This window comes from Quercus robur, chromosome 5 (genome assembly GCF_932294415.1).
Source record: "Quercus robur chromosome 5, dhQueRobu3.1, whole genome shotgun sequence".
Lineage (NCBI taxonomy): Eukaryota > Viridiplantae > Streptophyta > Magnoliopsida > Fagales > Fagaceae > Quercus > Quercus robur.
This window is the reverse complement of record NC_065538.1, coordinates 86,784,957-86,808,994: the sequence shown is the minus strand read 5'-3', so window position 1 is coordinate 86,808,994 and position 24,038 is coordinate 86,784,957. Positions and strand designations below refer to the sequence as shown.

The 24,038-nt window shown below is 35.1% G+C and overlaps 1 protein-coding gene across 13 annotated transcripts in view; it reads right to left on the bottom strand.

Annotated features, from left to right (window-relative positions):
• Window positions 1-24,038, bottom strand: part of LOC126727576 (receptor-like protein 56) — a 54,726-nt gene that overhangs the window by 7,744 nt on the left and 22,944 nt on the right. For 3 of the 13 annotated variants that reach the window (XM_050433321.1, XM_050433329.1, XM_050433331.1), the window contains exons 1-3: window positions 1,128-1,665; window positions 427-582; window positions 269-343 (exon numbers count right to left, since the gene is read on the bottom strand). In XM_050433321.1, the coding sequence (XP_050289278.1) occupies window positions 269-343; window positions 427-582; window positions 1,128-1,575 (679 nt within the window). In that variant the 5' untranslated portion in view covers window positions 1,576-1,665. Of the gene's footprint in view, window positions 1-268; window positions 344-426; window positions 583-1,127; window positions 1,668-24,038 lie in introns of those variants that run through there. The other 10 variants (XM_050433319.1, XM_050433318.1, XM_050433323.1 and 7 more) reach the window with 6 other exon arrangements.

The window sequence follows — 24,038 nt, the reverse complement described above, 5'->3', positions numbered from 1 at the left end:
TATTATTATTTAAAGTTTATTAAAATAATCATATAAATAATTTTTATATATAAATTAGTGTACCATGTAAAATACATGAAAATCAATGCATTTATCTCCATTAAAACATTTCTCTCAAAAAACAATTTCCGTTAAAACGTGACAATTAATTAATATATTGAGTCATTGACATAAATGCTAAATTTTGATTTTGTTGATGTGGAAGGATGAACTCGAATTAACTAATAATGCTGGTTAAATCGAAATCAAGGTTTCTCTATATCTCTACCTTGAACTGTTTCGGAGCCATTGAGCCGGTTGTTACTTAAATCCAAAATTTCCAAGTCTTCAAAAACCGAAAGTTCTACACAAAAAAAAAAAAAAAAAAAGTACTCTGATTGAATATATTACGTAATTAATAAATAATATATTATGGGGAATGCATACCTTTGGTAGGCAGGGATCCTTCCAATGCATTGTAAGAAAGATTCAGACTTTTAAGCGAGGTAAGTAACCTCAATGATTGTATGATACTCTGATTGAAAATGTTAGAATCAAGATCTAAACTCTCCAGCTTGTTCAATCTCAATAAACTTTCAGAAACTGTATATGATAAGATTGTAAGAAATAAAAATAATTATATTTTGTATTCAAAATTAAACAAATTTATTCTTGATAGCAATAGAGAACATAGACCACCACCACCTTAAAATATAGCAAATACAGTTGTTATGTCAAAGCACCCCTCATGAATTAATGGAACTAAAAAAATGGTTGGATGAATTATAAAAAGAATTAGTAATATATATGTCTATGTGATCCATCAGTTAATTAATAAAAGCGTACATAACAAGATAAAGAGTGCATCCAAATCCAAAAAAAAAAAAAAAACCCTTGGAGTTAAGAGACAAACACACACACACAAATAAGTACATAACAAGATAAGGAGGCCGTATTAACAGAGGCCAACGAACTGAAGAGGAGAGGCCGATGTAAGAGAGTGGAGGTGAGAAAAATTACAGTTTTCTGAGTGTTTTTTATTTTTTCTTCGGTATCGATCTATTTGTTGGCCGAAACTGATATTAACATAGGATAAATTACAGTCATTACAGATAATAAGAACAGAGAGATGATATATATTAACATACCTTTATGCTCAATCCAACCACCAATTCCATTAAAAGATAAATTAAGACTTCTTAACTCCTTCAAACTCTCAAATAAAGAAACGTTTAGAAACCAGACCATATCTTTCAACTCGGAAGTGTCAATGAAATAATAATACAGTCCTTCAGTATCGAATTCCCAGATATTGTGGAGAGAGAGATGGGTCACGTGACCGGTGGTGGAGTCGCAGGTGACTCTCTCCCACTCACAACACTCACTCTTGTAGTCATCGACCCATGAAGGGAGAATATAGACCCGTCGTGAAGGGGAAAGATAATCTCTGATGGTCGCATTGGGGGTGGACCTCGCAAATTCCTCCTTGATTTCTAACAGACCCATCCTCTCTTCTTCAAAGCAACCTCTGTGGCCATGAAGATGAACTAGAACTATCAAACCCCACAATAACCACTTCACCAAGGACCGTCCCATTGTGAATATGTAGTAATACTGCTCTAATTTTTTGCTAGACTAGTTTATATATTAGTTTGGAGAATCAAGTCAAGTCAATGGCTGTGGAGAAAAGTAGAACGAAGATTCCTTATGGGTTGGCTAGTCAAGGTTGGCGGTGGCATTTTAGTCCCCTCACTTTTTTTTTTTTTTTTTTTTTTTTTTGGAGAAAAGTCCCCCTTTCATTTTAGTTAGGGGTGTGCATGGGTCGGGTTGGGTCGGGTTGAGGGGATTTTTTGACCCAACCCACCATAGTGGGTCAAAAAAAATTCAACCCGACCCAACCCATCATATAAGTTCAACCCAACCCAACCCAACCCACATGGGTCGGGTTGGGTCGGGTTGAACCCATGGGTTTGACAAATTTTTTTAGTATTATTATTAAATTGAGTAGAAAAAAAAATATATTAATATATTAAAAAAACCTAAATATTAGTATCAATGTAACTTTTTAAAGGCAAACAATACTAATAACAAAACAACAATAGTAATTTATTAGGATTTGTGTGAACTAATTGACTTTTATATAAGATAGGAAGAACTGGCTATTTGAAAAAAATTTATTAATTATATAATATATTTTTTATATATATTAAATTAGTATTAGTAGGAGGAATTGAGGAAATGCTGCTCTACAGCTGTTTTTTTTTTTTAATTATTAAATATAATATATATATATATATATATATATAAGTGCCCTACAATTGATTTAAAAAAAATTATTAAATATAAAATATATTTTAAATATATATTAAATATGGGTGGGTCGGTGGGTCGGGTCGGGTTTGGCGGGTTTGTAATTTTATGACCCAAACCCAACCCGACCCGCCATAAAAAAAATTTTTGTAACCCAACCCAACCCACCAAGCCTTAAAAACCGACCCAACCCGGCGGGTCGGGTCGGGTTGGGTCGGGTTTGGCGGGTCGATGGGTTTTCTGCACACCCCTAATTTTAGTCCAAGTATTCGGATAGCATTTTTGTCTTTATGCTGAGTTGTACTAGATATGCTTATTGCTTAAGGATTATTCACAGGCATGTTTTGGAGCATTTTAATCTTTTCTTTTCTTTTTTCAATTGTCAATAGCCTTGAAGTTGAACTGAAACTTCTTGGTATTTTTAAAAAACACATTTAGTGCTTAAAATTTAAATCCACTTTCCTCCACGTATTGAATTGTAAATTAAAAAATATTTTTTTTAAACTAATCTATTTTGTCTACTATAAAAAAAAAAATATTGAACAACCTGACTAAGGATCTCACTAATTTGGGCTCAACAAAAATCATCTTGACCCCCCCAAACATATTCCTTAAATTCTTTAAAAAAAAATAGAAACAAAAAGTATAAACCCAAATTGCAATAACAAAAATTAGCCCAAAAAACAAGATTAGCCCAAACATACACATGTGAATAAATACTATTTATATATGAAATTTTTTTTGATTGTTAGATGGAAACTAAGTACAACTTAATGTAAATACATTAAATTTATATTATTATTTATTTATCCCTAAATTTTATTACATATACACAAATTTTATGAAGGAGAATAAATTTTCTACCAAATAACTTTTAAAAAAACCCTATTAATATTTTTTAATTCACTTTTCAAAGATAATAATAATGTTTTTTTAATATATATTTTTTTCCTCTAGCTACTTTCATTCTAGCTTCAAACTATATTGGAGCCATCTTTAAAAAATTCACAAAAGCGATCAAGGCTCTATTTCCACGTTGATGTGATATGGAATAATACATTATTTAAAGGTAAATAAGAGAATGCTTTATGGTTCATTTGGATTTAAGGGAAGGGAGGGGGTGTAGAGTATAGTAAAGTAGAGTAGAATTGACCTAAAATTAACCTATTATTAACCAACTCTACTTTATTCCCCTCCACTCTCCTCTCAATCCAAACAAATCCTTAATTTCAACACTCACATTGACTGACTGATGGCATTAATTTTAACTTGATGAAGACATGCTGTTTTGGTTGAGAAATGAATAAAAATAAATTAAATAAATAAATAAAAAACTTGCCTTCATTCTCAACCAGGATAAATTAAGACTTTCGAGCTCTTGGAATGTTTCAAATAGAGAAACGTTTAGAAACCAGATGACGTCTTTGTGATCACAATAGTCTATATATATATATATATATATATATATATTAATAGGAAAAGCTTAGAGAAAATCCAATTGAATTTTAATTAGATTCTCAATTTTGCGTCTCATGTCCCATTTAATTTTTAATTTTGTTCCCAGTGAATTTTTGAGTGTATGATCGAAGAGTCCAAATTTAATTAGATTCTAAATTGGATTTTAATTGAGTCCACTTTTCCACCACGTATCTATCTAAGTTTTTAATTTTAATTTTTTGGCAAATAAATTATTGGATACAAAAATCGAATAATCTAAAACTGATTAAATTCTAAATCATATTTTAGAAATGTATGATTTTAAAAAATTGTAGGTTAATATCATGTATAGTTTGAATTGTATAATTGTGATTCTTTTTAGTTGTACCCGTGCATATGCACGGGGTTACATAATAGTTGTAATAATGATAGTCAAAATCTAAATCCCTATTGTTGTGGACAGAGAGGTGGGTCACGTGACTAGTGGTACTTAAACAAAACTACTACAAGCTATATATGTCACAATGATTGATTTTTTTTTTTTTGAAGACACAGTGATAATTGTTAGGACATATGTGTTTCACTTGTTAAGAACATATGTCATGATTTTATGTAATTGACTTATCCTTTGACAAAACGTACTTTATTTGTATTTGGGTAGATTTGGGATGTTTTAAATACTTCAAGAAACCTTGTTTCAAGATCAAGTATTGAACCTTTCAAGTCTGTTCAAGAAAAACAAGTTCAGAGTGCAAAATCATTAAAGCTCGACAACTGGCTCGACAGTTGCATCTATCGAGCTTAAGGAAGCTATTCTTCATTCGGTGTGCTCGACACCTTCTCGATAGCTGCTTGACACCTGCTATTTGTCAAGATTTAAGATTTTCAGAATTCCAATATGATTTTCTTGGGATCCATAAATGTATCTTTAGGCCTTCTTTTCTCCTAAACCTAGACATATAAAAGGATCAGTTTAAGGGCCGTCAAAGTGTTCACAAATTGCACAAGGTTTAAGCAAACTTTGTTCAAGCAAATTGTGACCGGAGACGAAGTTCTTGCCCTAGCTTATCTCTTTCTCTAGAAGAAGTTGCTGTGTATATGCACCGTAAGGTTTTGTGACCAAGCATCTTCTTAATTTTCATCGTTTGGATGAACTGAAGAACTTTGCAACCAACGACCTTCTTAGTTGGTGATTGAAGTCGCGTACTGGGATCCGCGCAATTGGTTAGTCACGTACTGGGAGTCATGCATCTGAAAGGGGAACTGTCACTACAAAACAAGTCCAATTGGGTATTGGGGTAAGGGTTCAACTGTAGGTTGGTAAGGTACTGGAATTTCTTTACTTGTAATCGCTTGTTGTGATAATAGTGGAATTTAGGGAGTGATGACTTGAAAATCACCCGGTGGGGTTTTTGCAGTTAGGTTTTCCCCATTCGTAAACAAATCATCATGTTATTTATTTTCCGCTGCATATTTAGTTTATTGGTGATTTGTTTGTGCTATCACGCGTTTGCATGATAAATTGATTAATTAATAACTTGGCTAATTAATTAATTAATTTCTATCACAAAGGGTCATTCAGTTTGTGACCTATCAAGCGATATCAGAACGGGCACACTCTGATTAGGGTTTAATCTTTGTTGTGTTGATCTATTGACCTTTGTTTGTCATGGATAGAGGACAGTCATTAATCATACCTCCTTTATTTGATGGCACTAACTATGCATACTAGAAAGTACGCATGAGAGCTTTCTTGCAGTATTTAGATGAGAAAGTGTGGCAAGCTGTGGAGATAGGCTGGACTAAGCCTACAGAAGCGCCAGCCAACTGGGATGATGCCAAGATTAAGGCGACAAACTTCAACAGCAGAGCTTTGAATGCATTGTTTAGTGCTGTCACCAATGAGGAGTTCAAGAAGATATCCTCCACTGAAACTGCCAAGAAGGCTTGGACCATTCTTCAGACAACTTATGAGGGTACGAAGGCTATCAAGGATTCAAAACTTCAGAGGCTCACTACAAGCTTTGAAGAGATAAAGATGGAAGAGGATGAGTCTTTCGATGAGTTCTATGCCAAGCTAAAGGACATAGTGAATTCAGCCTTCAATCTTGGGGAAACCATTCCTGAACCCAAGATTGTAAGGAAAGTGCTCAAATCTCTGCCCAAGAGATTTCCTGCCAAGATTACGACAATAGAGGAATCAAAGGATATTAACAAGATTCCTCTGACTGAGCTGGTTGGAAACTTGCAGACCTATGAGCTAGGGTTGACAAGAATAGGTAAGTCGGGTAAAAGTAAGAGTATGGCACTGAAGGCCAAGAGCAATGAAATAGATGAATCTTCTGATGATGAAGATTCCAAGATGAAGTCCTACATCACCAGGCAGTTCAAGAAGTTTATGAAGAACGCCAATGGAAAGGGTTTCAACAAGGACCGCAGGCAATCCAGTTCTTCTCAGTTTAAAGGCCAAGACAAAGGGAAGAAGGATGTTAAGGAAGGTGGTCAGTACACTGTTCCCTCAGGACCTAAGTGCTTTGGGTGTCAAGGCTTTGGTCACATGAAGCATGAGTGTCCTACATACCTCAAGAGCATTAGGAAGAGTAAGGCACTTGCTGTTACCTTGAGCGCCACTGAGCCTGAGGATAATTCCAACAATGAGGATTGTTGAAGATGTAGTTGAAGAAGAGGAACTGGTGGAATCTAAGTTTGAGAAGATGGATGATCAAGATGACATCCATACAGCTTATGAGAAGCTGTATAAGCTTTTTGAGAAGCATGAGAAATTATATAGACTAACCACCAAGAAGCTTAGTGATGTGGAACTTGACCGTGAGGAGCTTTCCACAAAGTTTAATGAGGCTAATTAGACTATTAAAGCACTGAGATTCGAGAATAATTTCTTAGCTGAGAAGACCAAGAAGCTTGAAGCGGAGCTGTTTCAAGTCAGAGCTCAATTGGAGAGGACTTCAAGTGCAAAGCTGGATGAGATGCTAAGCATTCAGAAATATGCTTCAGATTAAACAGGCTTAGGGTATGGTCTTTCTTCCTCTAATACTACTTCTAGTACTACTGTTTTTGTTCCTCCTGCTAATAATGTTAAAACTGAGAACAATGAGATTAAAACTGAATTAGCTAGTGAGAACTTAGATAAGGGTAAATCTATCTTAGGAGAACCCCCTAAGCTTGAGAAGAAAGATGTTAAAAACCCTAGGGCTAAGAAGGCTAACTCTCAAAAGCCTAAACAAAAGAAGCAGCATCTCTGTCATCATTGTGGAGCTGCCGATCATACTCGACCAAATTGCTACAAGTGGCTTGCCACTCAACAGAGCAACGACATGATAGCAGCTGGGAACTAGAATCAGCTTCAATTCTCTCTCGCTCCCCTTGGTGATCTTCTCAAAGCCCTCATGTTCCTTTCGAACTTGAACGGTTTTAATTCTTCCCCTTCACTGCCGGTTCAAGGGTTTGCTAGACGGAAAGGTTCTTCCAAGGTATGGAAGGAAAAGGGCTCCAAGTGATTCTGTCACTTTTCTCTCTCTCTTTTTGTTTTTGTGTGTGCATTACTTATGTGTTTCGCTTTCAAGTTTTGAGTCAGTCTAGTTTTTAAGCTTTATTTGTTTAACATGTTTTTGTTTGGTTAGTTTTCAGTTTTTGCTTTGTTTTTTTTTTTCTTTATAAAAATTTAAAAAAAATTGAAAAATCAGAAAAATACAAAAACAGTGTGTGTTATGTGTACTTTGGTACTTGTGTACCTTGGATGGCCATTGAAACAAAGTCTTTTAAACTTTGTATCATTTGTAGCTTAGATGAGTATCTCTATGCACAACTAAGCAAGTGAGATTTGTGGCTCGTATTTGTGATGAGTACGATTAAGTTGTCTCTTAAACTTAACACGCATATCACTCTTTTTTACGGGAATGACTAAAAAATCCTAAGAGAAAGACATAAATAACCATCTCACTACTGTTGCCCGCCAATCATAATAAGACACCTGTATGCTTCGGCATAGCAAAAGTGTAGTGTCAATGACATTTGTGTGCTTAGGCATAGCAAAATTAAAATGTCAAATATCATTGGGTATTTCTTTTCTTTCTCTAATATGCCCATGCATGATATGCTTAATATATATATATATATATATATATGCAAAGAAAAATCAAAAGCAAAAAAATAAAAAATGCTTTAAACATGATTGCAAGCGTGTTTTCTAGGAGATGTGGGAGTTATAGGATGTACCTCAAAGGTGATAGTCCCCATCAAGCAGTTATGATTGTGTGTAAGTTAAAGTGATTTTCTCATATCTCAAATCGTCATAACATGCATACACTTATGCAATTTTGTGATATTTTTTCACACACAACACGCAATATTCTTTGCTATTCTTGATACATGTGCAGGTACAATGTGATTTGACCATCACAAGGTTTTACATGTGTTAATGTATGCTCACTAAATTGTCTAAGACTTGTTTTTGAAATATAAAATTGATTAGACTTGTTTAGTGTGTATGTGTGTTTTTGAAGATCCTTGTGCTTAAATTCTCATTTAGGAAATGTTTTTAAGAGCTTAATATGTTGATTGGATCATTGGTTAAATTGCATGTTGGATTGCATTCATGTCTGTGTTTTTCACATCTCGAAAAACTGTTTTTAAAAGCTGGCTCGACACCTCCTCAATACCTTAAACTTTTTCTTATCGCAATCTCGTCTGCACCTCGATACCTGGTGGATCTATCGAGATTGGGTTTGTATGCTCGATAGCTTCACGATACCTGGTGGATCGATTGAGCTTTTGTTCTTAATTCTGGTGTGTTGATCCTCGACACCTTAGCTGTCGACAAGTATTTCCTCGACACCTCCTCGATAGATCGCTCGATACCTCTCGATACCTGCATCTATCGAGATTTACTGGCTTTCCTATATAAAGCCCCTGCGCGATCTGGATCTCATTTCCATCGATCTCTCTCTCGATACTTCTCTGTTTCTCTCTAAAAAAACACTCCAATCTCACTCCTATCTTGGTTCTCAAGGATTTTACAAGGTTTTTCAAGTTTTTTTTTTTACTTGGTAAGCTTCTAATCCTTTCTCATTCATGCATTTCATGTTTTGAAACCTAGGATTTGGGGTTTTGGGAAATTTTTGGGGTTTTTCAAAATTGATGAGATTTCATTGAAATTTTGGATTGGGTTTTCACTTAAATGTGTTTAAAACCTCATACATTGCATCACCTTAGCATTATAATGGTATTTCCATGCATTTAGATGTGTGCTACATGTTTGTCTGCTGATAGGTTTGGATTGGGCTGAGCCCATGATGCAATTTCCTTTGCATGTCACATGTTCATGCATTTCCTATGCATACGTACTTATTTTTAATATATTTGATATATTTGAAAATGCTTGGGACTTTTCTGATTGTTTTTCTTTCTCTCCCTCTCTGTTGTTTACGTTAGTAGGGTCTATGGCACCTAAGCGTAAATCCACTCCAACTCGGAATCCTCTTCGTTCCGGTGCTTCTTCTTCGTCTGATCCTACCTTATCTCATATCCGGTTCCGTGATGATGATGCCTTTAAGGCATTTTCGGAGAACTTTTCTAGACGAGGCATTCATTCGGAACGCTAAGTCATCTTGACAGATTTTGCAGACACCGACCTTTCCTCTGTCATTCACAGTAGGGGATGGGAGTCACTGTGTGACGTCCCGATCACCTGTCCTCTCGTGCATATCCAGGAGTTCTACTCCAACATGCATGGGATTGATCGGTTAGTACCTCTTTTCTTCACTCGCGTTCGAGATACGCGCATTCCTATCACACAGCAGTTGGTTGCGGATGTGCTTCGGGTCCCTAGGATAGAGTTTCCTGACTATCCTAGTTATGAGCGTCTGAGGACTGTGTCCAAGGATGAGCTCATGTCTACTTTCTGTGAGCGCCCTACTTCTTGGGGTGAGAGTCTTTTTACACCATGTCGACTTTTTGCTAAAGGTCCTAGATTCATGAACATGGTGATGACTTTTGTTTTGCATCCCCTCTCTCACTATAACTCCATTACAGAGCCTCGTCCTCAGTTTTTGTTGTCTCTTCTTGAGCATATTACCATAGACTTCCCTTCTCATTTCATTATGTCTATTATAGATGTTCATCTAGATTCAGTGACCCGTGATAAGCTCATCTTTCCTTTCTCTATCACGAAGATTCTACGCCATTTTTCCGTTCCTTTTCCCTCTTCCTACCATTTTACTGTCATGTGTGCCATAGATTACACTACCGTTAAACATAGTGAGGCCCAGCTTCGGTCGTAGCAGTCGTATTTAGCAGCTCCTTCCTCCCGTTCCGCTCCATCCCATTCGGCTCCATCCACATTGGCTACTCCTTCTTCTTCGGGTGATGTGTCTCTAGGAGATATCATGGTGCATCTGCAGCGCATGGATGCTCGCCTCGATACACTCTCTAAAGAGTTGTATCAGGTGAACGTTCGTGTCGGTCGTATTGCACGACGACAGGCGTCTATGGGTGGCTTTGCTCCTAAGGCTACTCCTTCACCACCTTCTCCCGTGGCTTCTGCTTCTGAGGATGAGGATGATGATGATGGTGATGACGATGATGCTTCAGATGACGATGATGAAGATGCTAGCTCTGCCAATGAGATATCTACTTGACACTCTTACCTTTTGTCATTCGTGACAAAAAGGGGGAGTAGTTTTGGTATGAGGGTAGTCCATCTTAGGGGGAGAGTTAGTATAGGATCATTTTGTTAGGGGGAGTGTTGATACATTTTTTAGGGATGTAGTGAGGATAGTATGTATCTTTTCTTTTCTTTCTTTTTAGATACATTAGTCTCGTACATGAGGTCTTGTGACCATTTCTAGACATACATTGTACTTATCTCTTTATTTATATTGATGTATGTTTTTCTTTCACTTACCCCTTTATGTGTTGTTTCTTTTCTCCCTTTATACACATGTTTCTTATATTTGTATGCAATCTATTATTTCTGTTTCACACAAAGATACCTTGATGAGTTTTGTTTAAAGTGTTTCAGAAATACAGGTTATCAAAGTCTACTTGCCATAAACTCTCTTCTTGCAAAGTTTTTCAAGAGTTTGTGTTGGGATAGATTTTATTGTATTCAACAAGTGAATATGAGTTGAGTGATTTATGACTTCTCTCATATGTTCATTTTTTTGTTGTGGTTTTGTCATGGATTGCCAAAGGGGGAGATTGTTAGGACATATGTGTTTCACTTGTTAAAAACACATGTCATGATTTTATGTAATTGGTTTATCCTTTGACAAAACGCACTTTACTTGTATTTGGGTAGATTTGGGATGTTTTAAATACTTCAAGAAACCTTGTTTCAAGATCAAGTATTGAAAATTTCAAGTCTGTTCAAGAAAAACAAGTTCAGAGTACAAAATCATTAAAGCTTGACAATTGCATCTATCGAGCTTAAGGAAGCTGTTCTTCATTCGGTGTGCTCGACACCTTCTCGATAGCTGCTCGACACCTGCTATCTGTCGAGGTTTAAGATTTTCAGAATTCCAATCTGATTTTCTTGGGATCCGTGAATGTGTCTTTGGGCCTTCTTTTCTCCTAAACCTAGACATATAAAAGGATTAGTTTAAGGGCCGTCAAAGTGTTCACAAGTTGCACAAACTTTGAGTAAACTCTGTTCAAGCAAATTGTGACTGGAGACGAAGTTCTTGCCCTAGTTCATCTCTTTCTCTTGAAGAAGTTGTTGTGTATGTGCATCGTAGGGTTTTATGACCAAGCATCTTCTTGATATTCATCATTTGGATGAATTGAAGAACTTTACAACCAACAACCTTCTTAGTTGGTGATTGAAGTCACGTATTGGGATCCATGCAATTGGTTAGTCACGTACTGGGAGTCGTGTATCTGAAAGGGGAACTGTCACTACAGAACAAGTCCAATTGGGTATTGGAGTAAGGGTTTAACTGTAGGTTGGAAAGGTACTGGGATCCCTTTACTTGTAACCGCTTATCATGATAATAGTGGAGTTTCGGGAGTGGTGACTTGAAAATCACCCGGTGGGGTTTTTGCTGTTAGGTTTTCCCCATTCGTAAACAAATCACCGTGTTATTTATTTTCCGCTGCATATTTAGTTTATTGGTGATTTGTTTGTGCTACCGCATGTTTGCATGATAAATTGATTAATTAATAACTTGGCTAATTAAATAATTAATTTCTATCACAAGGGGTCATTCAGTTTGTGGCCTATCAATAATTATACAATATGAGTGCATCAAATAAGATACATGGTGATAGCATGGGATATAAAATAGTGCAATAAATAGGTGTGCCAATTTTTTTGTATTAGATGTACCTCCCACTGCTGAATTATGTGTAATTTTGAACTCTGATGCTTTTGGTCTGTACTCCTTAAGGCTTTCAGCCACTACTTCACTTTTTATGCCTAGTTAATTTCAATGCAAGATCCTTTTAACCAAAAAAAAAAAATCCCCTACGTAACCCATAATACGCTCAGTGCCCTATGAACTGTCCCTATTGGAAAGATCTATCAACTATAGCCTCCAAATAAAAATGAGGCAGGGAACCAATTGATGCACTGGCCATTGGCAATTAGATAAGTCTTGCCAGGAGGAAAAATATTTGGTACTCAAAGTATATGGAAACTCCTATTTCTCACATGATTGATGACTCTCATCAAGAATTTAATGTGATAGGCCAAAAACGAATTGACCCCTTATGATAAATTAACCAATTAATTTAGCCAAGTGAATTAATTAAGTTAATTAATCATGCAAACGCATGGTAGCACAAACAAATCACCAATAAACTAATTATGCAGCGAAAAATAAATAACACGATGATTTGTTTACGAATGGAGAAAACCTAATGACAAAAACCCCACCGGGTGATTTTTAGGTCACCACTTCCGAAATTCCACTATTATCACAACAAGCAGTTACAAGTAAAGGAATTCCAGTACCTTATACCAATCTACAATTGAACCCTTACCCCAATATCCAATTGGACTTGTTCTGTAGTGATGATTTCCCTTTTTGATGCACGGCTCCCAAGTACGTGACTAACCAATACGCGGATCCCAGTACGCGACTTCAATCACCAACTAGAGAAGGTTGTTGGCTGTAAAGTTCTTCAATTCATCCCAACGATGAAGATCAAGAAGATGCTCGGTCACAAAACCCTATGGTGCACATACACAGCAACTTCTTCACAAGAATGATGAACTAGGGCAAAACTTTGTCTCCAGTTACAAATTGCTTGAACAAACTTTGTTCAACTTGTGTACACTTTGAAGGCCCTTAAAATAATCCTTTTATATGTCTAGGGTTAAAAAAAAGAAGGCCTAAACACATAATCACAGATTAGAGTCAAAACAGAATTGGAATTCCGTTTTTTCATAAAGCTCGATAGATAGCTGTCTGTCGAGATGCTGTCGAGCCACAGGGCTGGAACAGCTTCTTAAGCTCGATGGATAGCTAGCTATCGAGATTTAATGAACAACACTTCTTCAGCTTGAATCTTGAACAGACTTGCAAGTCTTCAACACTTGATCTTGAAACACAGTTTCTTGAAGTATTAAACACATCCTAAATCTACCCAAATACAAGTAAAGTGTGTTTTGTCAAAGGATAAGTCAATTACATAAAATAGTGACATATGTTCCTAACAAGTGAATCACATATGTCCTAACAATCTCCCCCTTTGGCAATTCGTGACAAAACCACAACAAACAAATGAATATATGAGAGAAGTCATAAATCACTCAACTCATATTTACTTGTTGAATACAATAAAATCTATCCTAATAGAAACTCTTGGAAAACTTTTCAAGAAAAGAGTTTACTGCAAATAGACTTTTGACTACCTGTATTTCTGAAACACTTTAAACAAAACTCATCAAAGCATCTTTGTGTGAAATAGAAATAATAGATTGCATACATGTAATAAGAAGTATGTACATAAAGAGAGAAAAGAAGCAACACATGTAACAGTAGATGAAAGAAACATACATCAACATATATAAAGAAGATAAGTACAATGTATGTCAAAAAAAAATGGTCACAAAACCCATGTACAAAAACTCATGTATCTAAAGTGAAGAAAATAAAAAGATACAAGTAATCCTCACAACATCCTTCAGATATCAAAATGTCCTATACTAACTCTCCCTCTAAGAATGACTACTCTCATATCCAAAACTACTCCCCATTTTTGTCACGAGTGACAAAGAGTAAGAGTGTCAAGTAAACATCTTATCGGTAGAGCTCGCATCTCCATCATCATCATCTGAAGCATCATTGTCATCACCATCATCATCATCATCATCCTTAGACTCAGAAGCCACTAGAGGAGGTGGTGGAGGAGAAGCCTCAGGAGCATAACCACCCATGGTTGCCTGTCACCGTGCAATACGATCGACACGAACATTCACCTAATACAACTTTGTAGAGAGTGTATCAAGGCGAGCATCCATGCGCTGTAGCTGTGCCATGATGTCTCCTAGAGTCACATCACTTAAAGAAGAAGAGGGAGCAGATGTGGATGGAGCAGAACGAGACGGAGTAAAATGGGAAGGAGGAGCTGCTAAATCCAACTGCCGAGACCGAAATTGCACTTCACTACGTTTAACGGTAGCGTAGTCTATGGCACACATGATAGGAAAATAGTCGGAAGAGGGAAAAGGGACAGAAAAATGGCATAGAATCTGCGTGATAGCCGAAGGGAAAATGAGCTTATCACGGGTAGCTGTATCCCTATACACATCTAAGATAGAAAGAATGAAATCTGAAGGAAAATCTATAGTGAGGTGCTCTAGTAAAGAAAGCAAAAATCGAGCACAAGGGTTTGTGATAGAGTTATAGTGAGAGAGTGGGTGCAAAACAAAAGTCATCACCATGTTCATGAATCTAGGACCTTTAGCAAAAGGCCTACATGGTGTGAACTGATGATCAGCCCAATCTATAGGACGCTCACAGAAAGCGAAAATCATCTCGTCTTTGGACACAGTCTGCAAACGCTCACAACCGGGGTAGTCAAGATGCTCTACCCTCGGAACATGAAGCACATCTGCAACAAGCTGCAGTGTGACTACAATGTGCGTACCTCAAACACGAGTATAAAAGAAAAGTACTGAAAAATCGAAACGATGCATGTTAGAGTAAAACTCCGGGATTAGCAAGGTCGGACAAGTGACCGGGACGTCACACAGTGATTCCCATCCTCTACTGTGAATGATAGTGTGAAGGTTAATGTCGGCGAAGTCCGCCAAAATGACTTAGCATTCCGAATGAACACCTCGTCGAGAAAAGTTCTCCGAGAAGTCCTTTCGAGCATCCTCATCACGGAACCGAATATGAGAAGGAGTAGGATCAGAAGAAGACGATGTCCTAGAATGCAAAGGGTTCTGGGACGAAACAGACTTACGCTTAGGTGCTATAGACACGACTAACGTAAATAGAAGGAGAGGGAGAGAAAGAAAGACAATCATAAAATCATGTGGAACTCATCAGTAGAAACACCATAGAAAATAGCGTTAATAGCGTTGCTATTGGCGTTTGCCAAAGCAAGAACAGCCTTATCCCATTCGGATTTGGTAGTAGTGGGTCTTACATACCCATTCTCAACAGAATCCCACACCGTCTCATCAATGGCACAAAGAAAAGCACGCATACGTACTTTCCAAAAAGCATAGTTACTCCCATCAAAGTATGGAGGAGCATTAAGGGATTGAGATATATCCATCTCACTTGGGATCTAAGATCATACTAGGATAATGAAATCCGATAAGTGTACCTGCTTTGATACCAATTGAAAGCTCGGATTTGTACTAAAACACAAGAGCTTGATCAAACTCCCAATTAAAAGTGATGGCTAGATAGCTTTTACTCTAACTTATACTAACTGCAAAACAAGAGTAAATAAGCATAAAGAACCGTTATGACTACCCTAAGCCATATTCATCCATTATAAGCAATAAAAGAAAGCTTAGGAGTAAGGAAGAGAGATGCAAACACAAGATAACACCGAGACATGTTATCAAAGAGGAAATCGGAGAACTCAGGGAAAAACCTCTCTGCGACCCTCCAAGTCGAAATCAATCCACTAGAGAATAAATTTGGAGTACACGAATAACAAAAGACCCTCCAAGCCTAATCTACCCCATGTACTTGAGCCCTCCAAGCTTCTACTACCAACTGACCTCTCCTCGAAGCCTTGTTTTCTTTAGCTTTTCAGATCCTGCAATTCAACCTAATTGCATCTGCCAATGAATGGCTCCTTCCAATACTTCCCAATAGCATCAAAGTCTCACTTTACACTCAGAATAGGTGTGGTAAGTGTTTGGGCTAGCAACCTCTCAAGGATGTAGAGATGGAGAGGTAGGAGTTGAGAAAAAGCACAAGGCAATGTGTAGATGATTGTGGATATAACAATCTCTAACTCTCAAGTTTATTTTCTAGGGTTTTCTCTCTGAAAAGTACTCCTTACAATTTGTGGGTAATGAGGGTATATATAGTGTGGGTAAAGACATGGTAAAGCAAAACATAAATTTTTGCCAAACAGAGAGTTTCGTGAATCCTTCTTTGGTTGGCCTTACCCGCAAGACACTTGCGAAACATCCAACTTGGCACGACTCTTCATCTTCCAGTCATGTGTTCTGCATGTGGCTCTTTTTGCGGGTAAGCTACTCGTGAGACAGTCGCGAGCCAGTTGCGAAATCCACTTGTTCATCCTTTGAAGTTTGAGTCTTCACCAATCTCTCACACTCATCTCATACAATTAATCCCGCATACATACAGGGAAAATAATTGAAGAAATTACAATCAAATTTGGCACGGAATTACAGCCAACACAACATTATTGGAAATCACAACTTTACAATAATTTGTAAGTGTTTTAGTATTCTTTATTTTTAGCAGGAATTGAGGGAATGACAAGGTGAACAAATTGCTTGATGATATGGTAGGTTCACACTATGAAATAAGGAACAAGTTTACCAGATAATCAGAGAAGTTGAACTCTTAATCCATTCCCTAGTGCCAATAATATTTGATAAAATTATGTGTTTTCTTACCTAATTTAAATTCATTAAGAGTTTAGAACTATTATTAGAAGATACCAGCCTGTAAAACAAGAACATGAAAGTGATCGTATTTGAAAATTGAAACGTAAAGAAATACTATACATTCAATTCTGCAATGACAAAGACTAAGCAGGCCTACAACCTCATTATTTCCTTCAACTTGCAAACAACTACCTAAACAATTAATATGAGTTAGTCAGTGCCTTAACTTTCCACCTTAAGGTTATTGCTCAAGAACGTACTTAGTGATAAGGAATGATGAAAGTGTCAAACATGAGTCCCAAGTGTTCATACTCAAAGACTCGTTAACGGGAGTTAATTTGCTAATATACCGACTGCCTTATACAAGAGTCCTTGGAGTGTTGCAGATATCATCATGATTAGTAAACCTGGTTAAGTTTACTCAAAAAAAAAAAAAAAAAAAAAAAAAGAAGAAGAAGAAGAAGTAAACTTGGTTGAGTAACTACAAGCAAAATTACTAAAAACGTCACTAAAAAGCCATCGTGTTCAAAAGATTGTTAGAAAGACTCAAGAGTTTAGAGTTTTAAATATAAATATAATGTTCTAATTGGTGTAATCTAAAAATCCTTTTGGTTATATCACACTTTTGAATACATATGTATTCAGAATACACACTTTCTTTCTTGTAGGTCTCGCAATCTGATTGGATTCTGATCTTTGATTTTTGTGGTTTCTATGACTAATTTTTTTTTTTTAATTTATTCCTTATTTGTTTGCATTTTCTAAAATGTAATTATAGATCTTTGAAACCAACGCGACACCGTTTCACATAAGCCTATTAAAGCTTGTTGCCCAGCACGACAGCCTTTTATAACCAATCTTATTAATAAATAAGCCAAAGAATTTTATATATAAAAGTAAGAAAAGACTGAACAAAGAGCCCTGTACCCAGCAACTACCTCCAGGCTCCAACCAAGAAAAATTGAATCCTCAACACCGCAGGGTCACACTCTGAATTTTCAATCCGTTCCCCTAGTGCCAATAATATCTAATAAATTAAAATCTTTAAGAGTTTGGAACTATTATTAGAAGATACCAGTCAATAATCCAAGAACTTGAAAGTGATCTTGTTTGAAAATTGAATAGTAAAGACATATACTTTCAAATTAGGGACTCTAATTTTTGCAATGATAGAGACTGAGTAAGCCTACATCCTTATTATTTCCTTCAACTTTCATTTACTACCTAAACAATTTGAATATGAATCAGTCAATGCCTTAATTTTCCACATTGAGGTGATCGTTGAAGAACAACTATCCACATTCATCTTTTGATTAGACCTTTATTTTTTTGCAATAAGACAACGTTAATTCTATGCAGTAAAGATATAGTAGATAGTGCATTAGTTTCCACATTGGCTTGGATTAGACTGATTAGGATGTTTTGATTTACACATAATTTTCTATTTGGATTTTGGAATAATTCTTTCTTTTTTTACTTTAAATATAACGTTTTATTTGGAATAATTGGTGTAATTTTAAAATTCTTTTGCAATATAAAACTGTGACAGTTTATGCTTAGGAGTGCAGTGATCCAAGCCTCATATAAATAATCAATCAAGTGTAATCAATTCCGCTTCTAAAGCTCTTAGTTTTTCTCTCTCTCACTTTCTCACTCTTTGTTTTCATCTTCTTCTTCAATTGATTTCTTTGTTCTATTCACAAGCTTTACTTTGATTGATATTCTATCATTGTGTAAATCTTGTAATGCTCTTCGATTTCTAAAAAAGTAGTCTATCACCCGCACAATATTTGGATAACTATTGGTAAGGTTGTTTCAGCACAACAATGAGAATTTAAATATGTTGTCACACTTCTATGTTCCACCAGCATAAAATGGACCACAAAATAATAATGCAAAAAGATTTGTATTCGTTAACTACACTCAAGAGTGGTTGTCCCAATCAAAAGCATTCTAGTTGAATAAGATTTTAATGAGATTGGGATTGTGAATATTATTTAATAATTTTTTATTTGAAAAAATAATTTCTAATATGGCATTAGTTCATTTTGAAAATGAGTCAAGTCAATGGCGGTGGAAAAATGGAGAATGGAGATTTGGGGGTAAAGGTTGCTGCCCCACGAGTACTACTTCCCTTTCGTTTTAGACCAAGTGTTCTGATAGTATATATATATATATATATATTGTGCTGAATTTCACACAACATTTGATAATACAAGTAGTTGTACAAGTAATTCGTATCAATTAGGGATAATTCATAGGCCACTTTTGGGGCATCTTTTTTTTTAATGTCAAGAACATTATAGTTCAACAAGCACTTTCTGATGGAACTTTTTTGTGTTTTTAAAGAAGACATTCAATAGTTCAAATTCTCCCTCCCCAATTATCAATTTAAAAAAAAAAAAAAAAAAAAAAAAAAAAAACAAGAAGTGAGAGTTTGTCTATAAGAAAACTACATAGATTAGGAGAAAGAGTCCTTATTATAATTTAGGCTAAAATACAAAACCCACCCCTTATGGTTCACCATAATTCATTTCAGTATTCTAATTTTGTTTTCGTTCAATTTAGGTCTCTAACTTTTACAAGTGTTCAATTAAGACCTTAGTTAGTATTCCATTAAATAGTTTGTTAACTCTCATTAAAATTGCATTTGTTTTGGTCATTCACAATATTTAATTAATATCATTATTATTTTATTATTTCTTTTGAAAAAGAAGAAAGAATATATATAAAAGTAAGAAAAGGCTGAACAAAGAGGCCTGGACCCAACAACTACAAATTGATAGATGATACTGCAGGGTCACACTATGAATTGTCAATTCATTCCCCTAGTGCCAATAAGAGTTTGTAGCTATTATTAGAAGATACCAGTCAATAATCCAAGAACTTGAAGTGATCTTGTTTGAAAATTGAATGGTAATGAAATATACTTTCGAATTAGTAAATCTAATTTCTGCAATGACAGAGACTGAGTAGGCTTACATCCTTGTTATTTCCTTTAACTTGCTAACAATTACCTAAATAATTTGAGTATGAGTCAGTCAATGCCTTAATTTTCCACATTGAGGTGATTGTCGATGAACACCGATCCCTGCACATTCATATTTTGATTAGACCTTTAATTTTTTGCACTAGATGCTGAAACATTTTTTTAAGGGATGACAACATTAATTCTATGAAGTAAAGATAGTTGCATACTAGAGAATGAATGTGCGTGAAAGACTTTAAAGGAAAACACAAGACTGGACTTAGCATTTGACGTATGAATTTTATGTTAGGACCCTATTTCCACAGGGAAATTATTGTATACTCTCGGAGTACCATAAATGCGTACTCTCTCCTCTCATATGAATGGCGGGTCCCATTAATTAAATTCATGGTAGGACCCACCATTCATGTAAGAGGGGGGACTACGTATTTATGGTACTTCAGAAGTACCTAATAATTTTCCATTTCCACATTGACATGATATGGATTGATTAGAGCTATATCGTTTGCATTGCCTTGCTGAAAGCAACCAATGCATTATTAAAGGTATCTACTAAAATATCTAAATTTCCACATTCACATGCTTTGATGGAGACATGCCGTTTAGCACACTCAAAATGCATTTTCAAGTCTCAAGTATAATTCATAAAAAAGGATGATTGAATCTCAACAAAAATGTTTTAAAATTAGAAAACCCCCCTGAAAAGTTTGTTTCAACCATTGATTTCGGTGTTAAAATTGAACTAACCCAATCTAGCAAGTGTATCAAAAAATAAATAAATTTTAACTTGTAACTTGTATAAAAAAAATATTGAACTAACCCCTCTAAGCAATTTTTTTTTTTTTTAAGGAAATATTGGTAGTTGTGTTTGTGAACAGTTAAAAGTCTTAATTTTTAAAATTTTAATAAGTTAAAACTTAAGAGTTTTAAAGTTTAGTTAAGGAGTAATGAGTAAGAGATTTCTGAACAATTTTAATTTTAATTGTTTTTCAAAAAATAAAAGAAAAGATAAGGATTAGAAAGTGTATGTGGTGGTGGAAGTTTGTACTTTGTTTTTGTGTAGAAGCTGAGTATTTTAAATTTTAAATAGGTATGCTAAATTTTTGGAAAATAAGGTGAATTTTTGTATTTTAATTTACAAAGAATTTTTTAAATGACTTTTATACCCTTATTTATTTATTAGTTTAAAATAATGTTAGGTAAAGATTAAGCGTGATTTAGAGAATTCAGATAACGTGTAACTAACTTTGTTTATCAATAGCTTCCTTATTTACGGTTAATTTGCCCAATCATGCATAAGTCCTACAGAAGATATATATTCTATTACGTTTTGCGGAAATTATCTAGAAGTCTGCAGAAGACCCAAATCAATGATAATGTCTATTTTCGGCGGAAGTCCAGGCGTAGAAGTTGGGAAGTAGCAAATCACGTCCATAATTGATTGATTTCTTTTTTTAATTATTTCCTTATTTGTATCTTAGCAAATCACCTCCTTAATTAATTTAGCTGTGCCACAGGGCTCCAACCTTCCTATGCATCATATGTAGTCCCAATGTCTCATCCCACTCTATTAACATTTATATTATAAAAAAATAAAAATAAAATAAAAAAGGAAAAAAACATTGTTTTATTCAGTGATAGGCAATTTTAAAGTGATAGACAATTTTGTCTTAACGAAAGGACTTTCTTCAATTGATGACGCGTGAAAGTGACCTTGTTTGCAAATTGAAACTTGGAGAAATATACTTCCAAATGAGGGACTTTGATTACTGCAAACAACATTTTCTTCAACTTGCAAAAAACGTCCTAAATAATATGGGTCAGTCAATGCATGCCTTAAATTTCCACATTGAGGTGATTGTTGAAGAACACTGATCCACATTCATATTTTGATTAGACCCTCTATCTTTTGCAATACGATGTTGAAAACAATAACTTGCAGACTGGACAAAGAATGCACGTGAAAGACTTAAAGGAAAACGCAAAACTTGAATTAGCATTTAGCGCATGAATTTAAAGTTTGGACTCTATTTCAACAATGACATGATATGGATTTAGTAGGCCTTTATTTATTGTATGCATTTCCTTGCTGAAAGCAACCAATGCATTATTAGAGGTAACTAAGGAAAATTCTAAATTTCCACATTCACATGAATTGGTGTAATTTTAAACTTTGATGGAGACATGCCGTTTAGTTTACTCCACATTGCAATTTTAAGTCTCAACTAATAATTCAATGAACAAGAATTGCATCTCAACAAAATTTTACATATTGGAGTTTCAAATTTTGGATTTTAGCTTCGGAAGTTACATTTTGTTTGCATCAGTAATCGTATCATCTGTATGTTTTGCTACGTGCCACATAAGCTTGTTACACGTATTTAGTTTATCCAATAAATTTTTTTTTTTCGTCATTTCTATTATGTAACATGGCATTATTTTATTAGATGAACTAAACATACATGACAAGCTAGCTTATGTGTCACTTAAGTGAAAATATGGATGGATGAGCTACTGATACAATAGAATATAACTTTAGGAGATAAAATCTAAATTCTAAAATTTTCAGGGTATAAAATTCAAAAACCTCCAAACTTTAGCTATGTAATTTGCACTTTTGTCGAAAATTCAAAAAAAAAAAATGCATATTTTACTTTAAATATAACGTTCTATTTAGTAACATTGTTGTAATTTAAAATGCTTTTGTAGTATTATACTATGACCATTTATGCCTAGGAGTGCATGATGTAAGTTATTGAAAAGCATGTGAAGAAGATTGTTTGATCTAATTCATACCAATTCTCATCACTTTCATCTGAGGATTGCATTGGAGATGAATCATCTCTCCTGGTGCAATTTTTCTCCAATGGGAATCCACAAAGAAATGGATTGTTTTCATAGCTGCTTGCGTCAAAAGTTCCAAATTGTACTTTAATACCTGGGGTCCTACCTGATAAGTTGTTATAAGCGACACTAAACACCACCGGAAAGGTAAGCTCAAGCAATTGTGGAGGGATTTCTCCACTCAAACTATTGTGAAAAAGATCCAAGCTCTCTAATTCAGCCAAGTTTGACAATATCTTTGGAATGGAAACTGTCAAATGATTGTGAGACAAGTTTAGTAAATGAACTCCTTGTAGCTGTCCAAGTTCAAGTGGTATTTTACCTGTTAGGTTGTTACAAGATACTCAATATTTAGAGGGCATTTGATAATGCACTCTTTGTACAACTTATGCTTGTCACATAAGCATAATTTAAAGGCATCTTTTGTTTTGTTCTGTTTCTTTTTTCTTTTCTTTTTTCGAAAGACAAAGGCATCTTTTGGAGCATTTTATAATTAAAAAATTATTCAAATGTATTAATTATTAAAAAAAAAAAGGCTAAAAAATTAAATGATAAGAAGTGAAAGTTTCTCGTGGCTAATGATTCTTAGAGTAAGAAGTTAGTGTTTTAATAAATAATAAATAAAAAATTGAATCACAAATTGACAAGGAGAAAGAGTTCTTATTAATTTATAAATTATTTTAAGTTATTAGTAGGTACTAGGTAGGTAGGAGAACAAGTGTCTAATGAATGAGAAATGGGTAGGAGAAGATGTAGTGGAGATGGTATAAAATAAAGAAATGATCGATTATTGACCTACTATATTGACTAGATATTGGGCCCATGAACTCTCTTTTAAACCCTTCACCTAAATCAATAGTACATGTAACTCCAGCCCATTTGATTAATTACCAGCAATAGTTATTAGAAACTCTCCAACTTAGAATCATGTGCCTCATTAACCATAAGAAACTGAACCAACATTTTATTAATTGGGGCCATTACACTTGGAACTTGGGAGGCCCAATAAGCCTATAAATAGAATGGACCCTATTAACACCAACACCACACACTTAACATAATAACAAGCTATCTTTTCAAATATAAAAAATTGATATAAGAATGGAGTTGGTATGAATATGTGATATGACCCTTAGACAAGCCAAAATGTGTTTGGAATGATGTGGGAATTGAGACAAACTCTTGTCTCTCTTCCAGTCTAGACAAGCCCAAATGTGTTTGGTTGATTAGGTTTTTATATGCTTCTTTCCATTTTTGTCTAACTCATCAGTTGGACAAGCTCTTGATGGTCACATTGGGAGTGGACCTCACAAACTCCTTAATTTATATCAGACTCATCTGCTCTTCTTCAATGCAATCTTTGGGCCTATAAATTGAACTACAACGATCAAACCCCACAATAAGCTA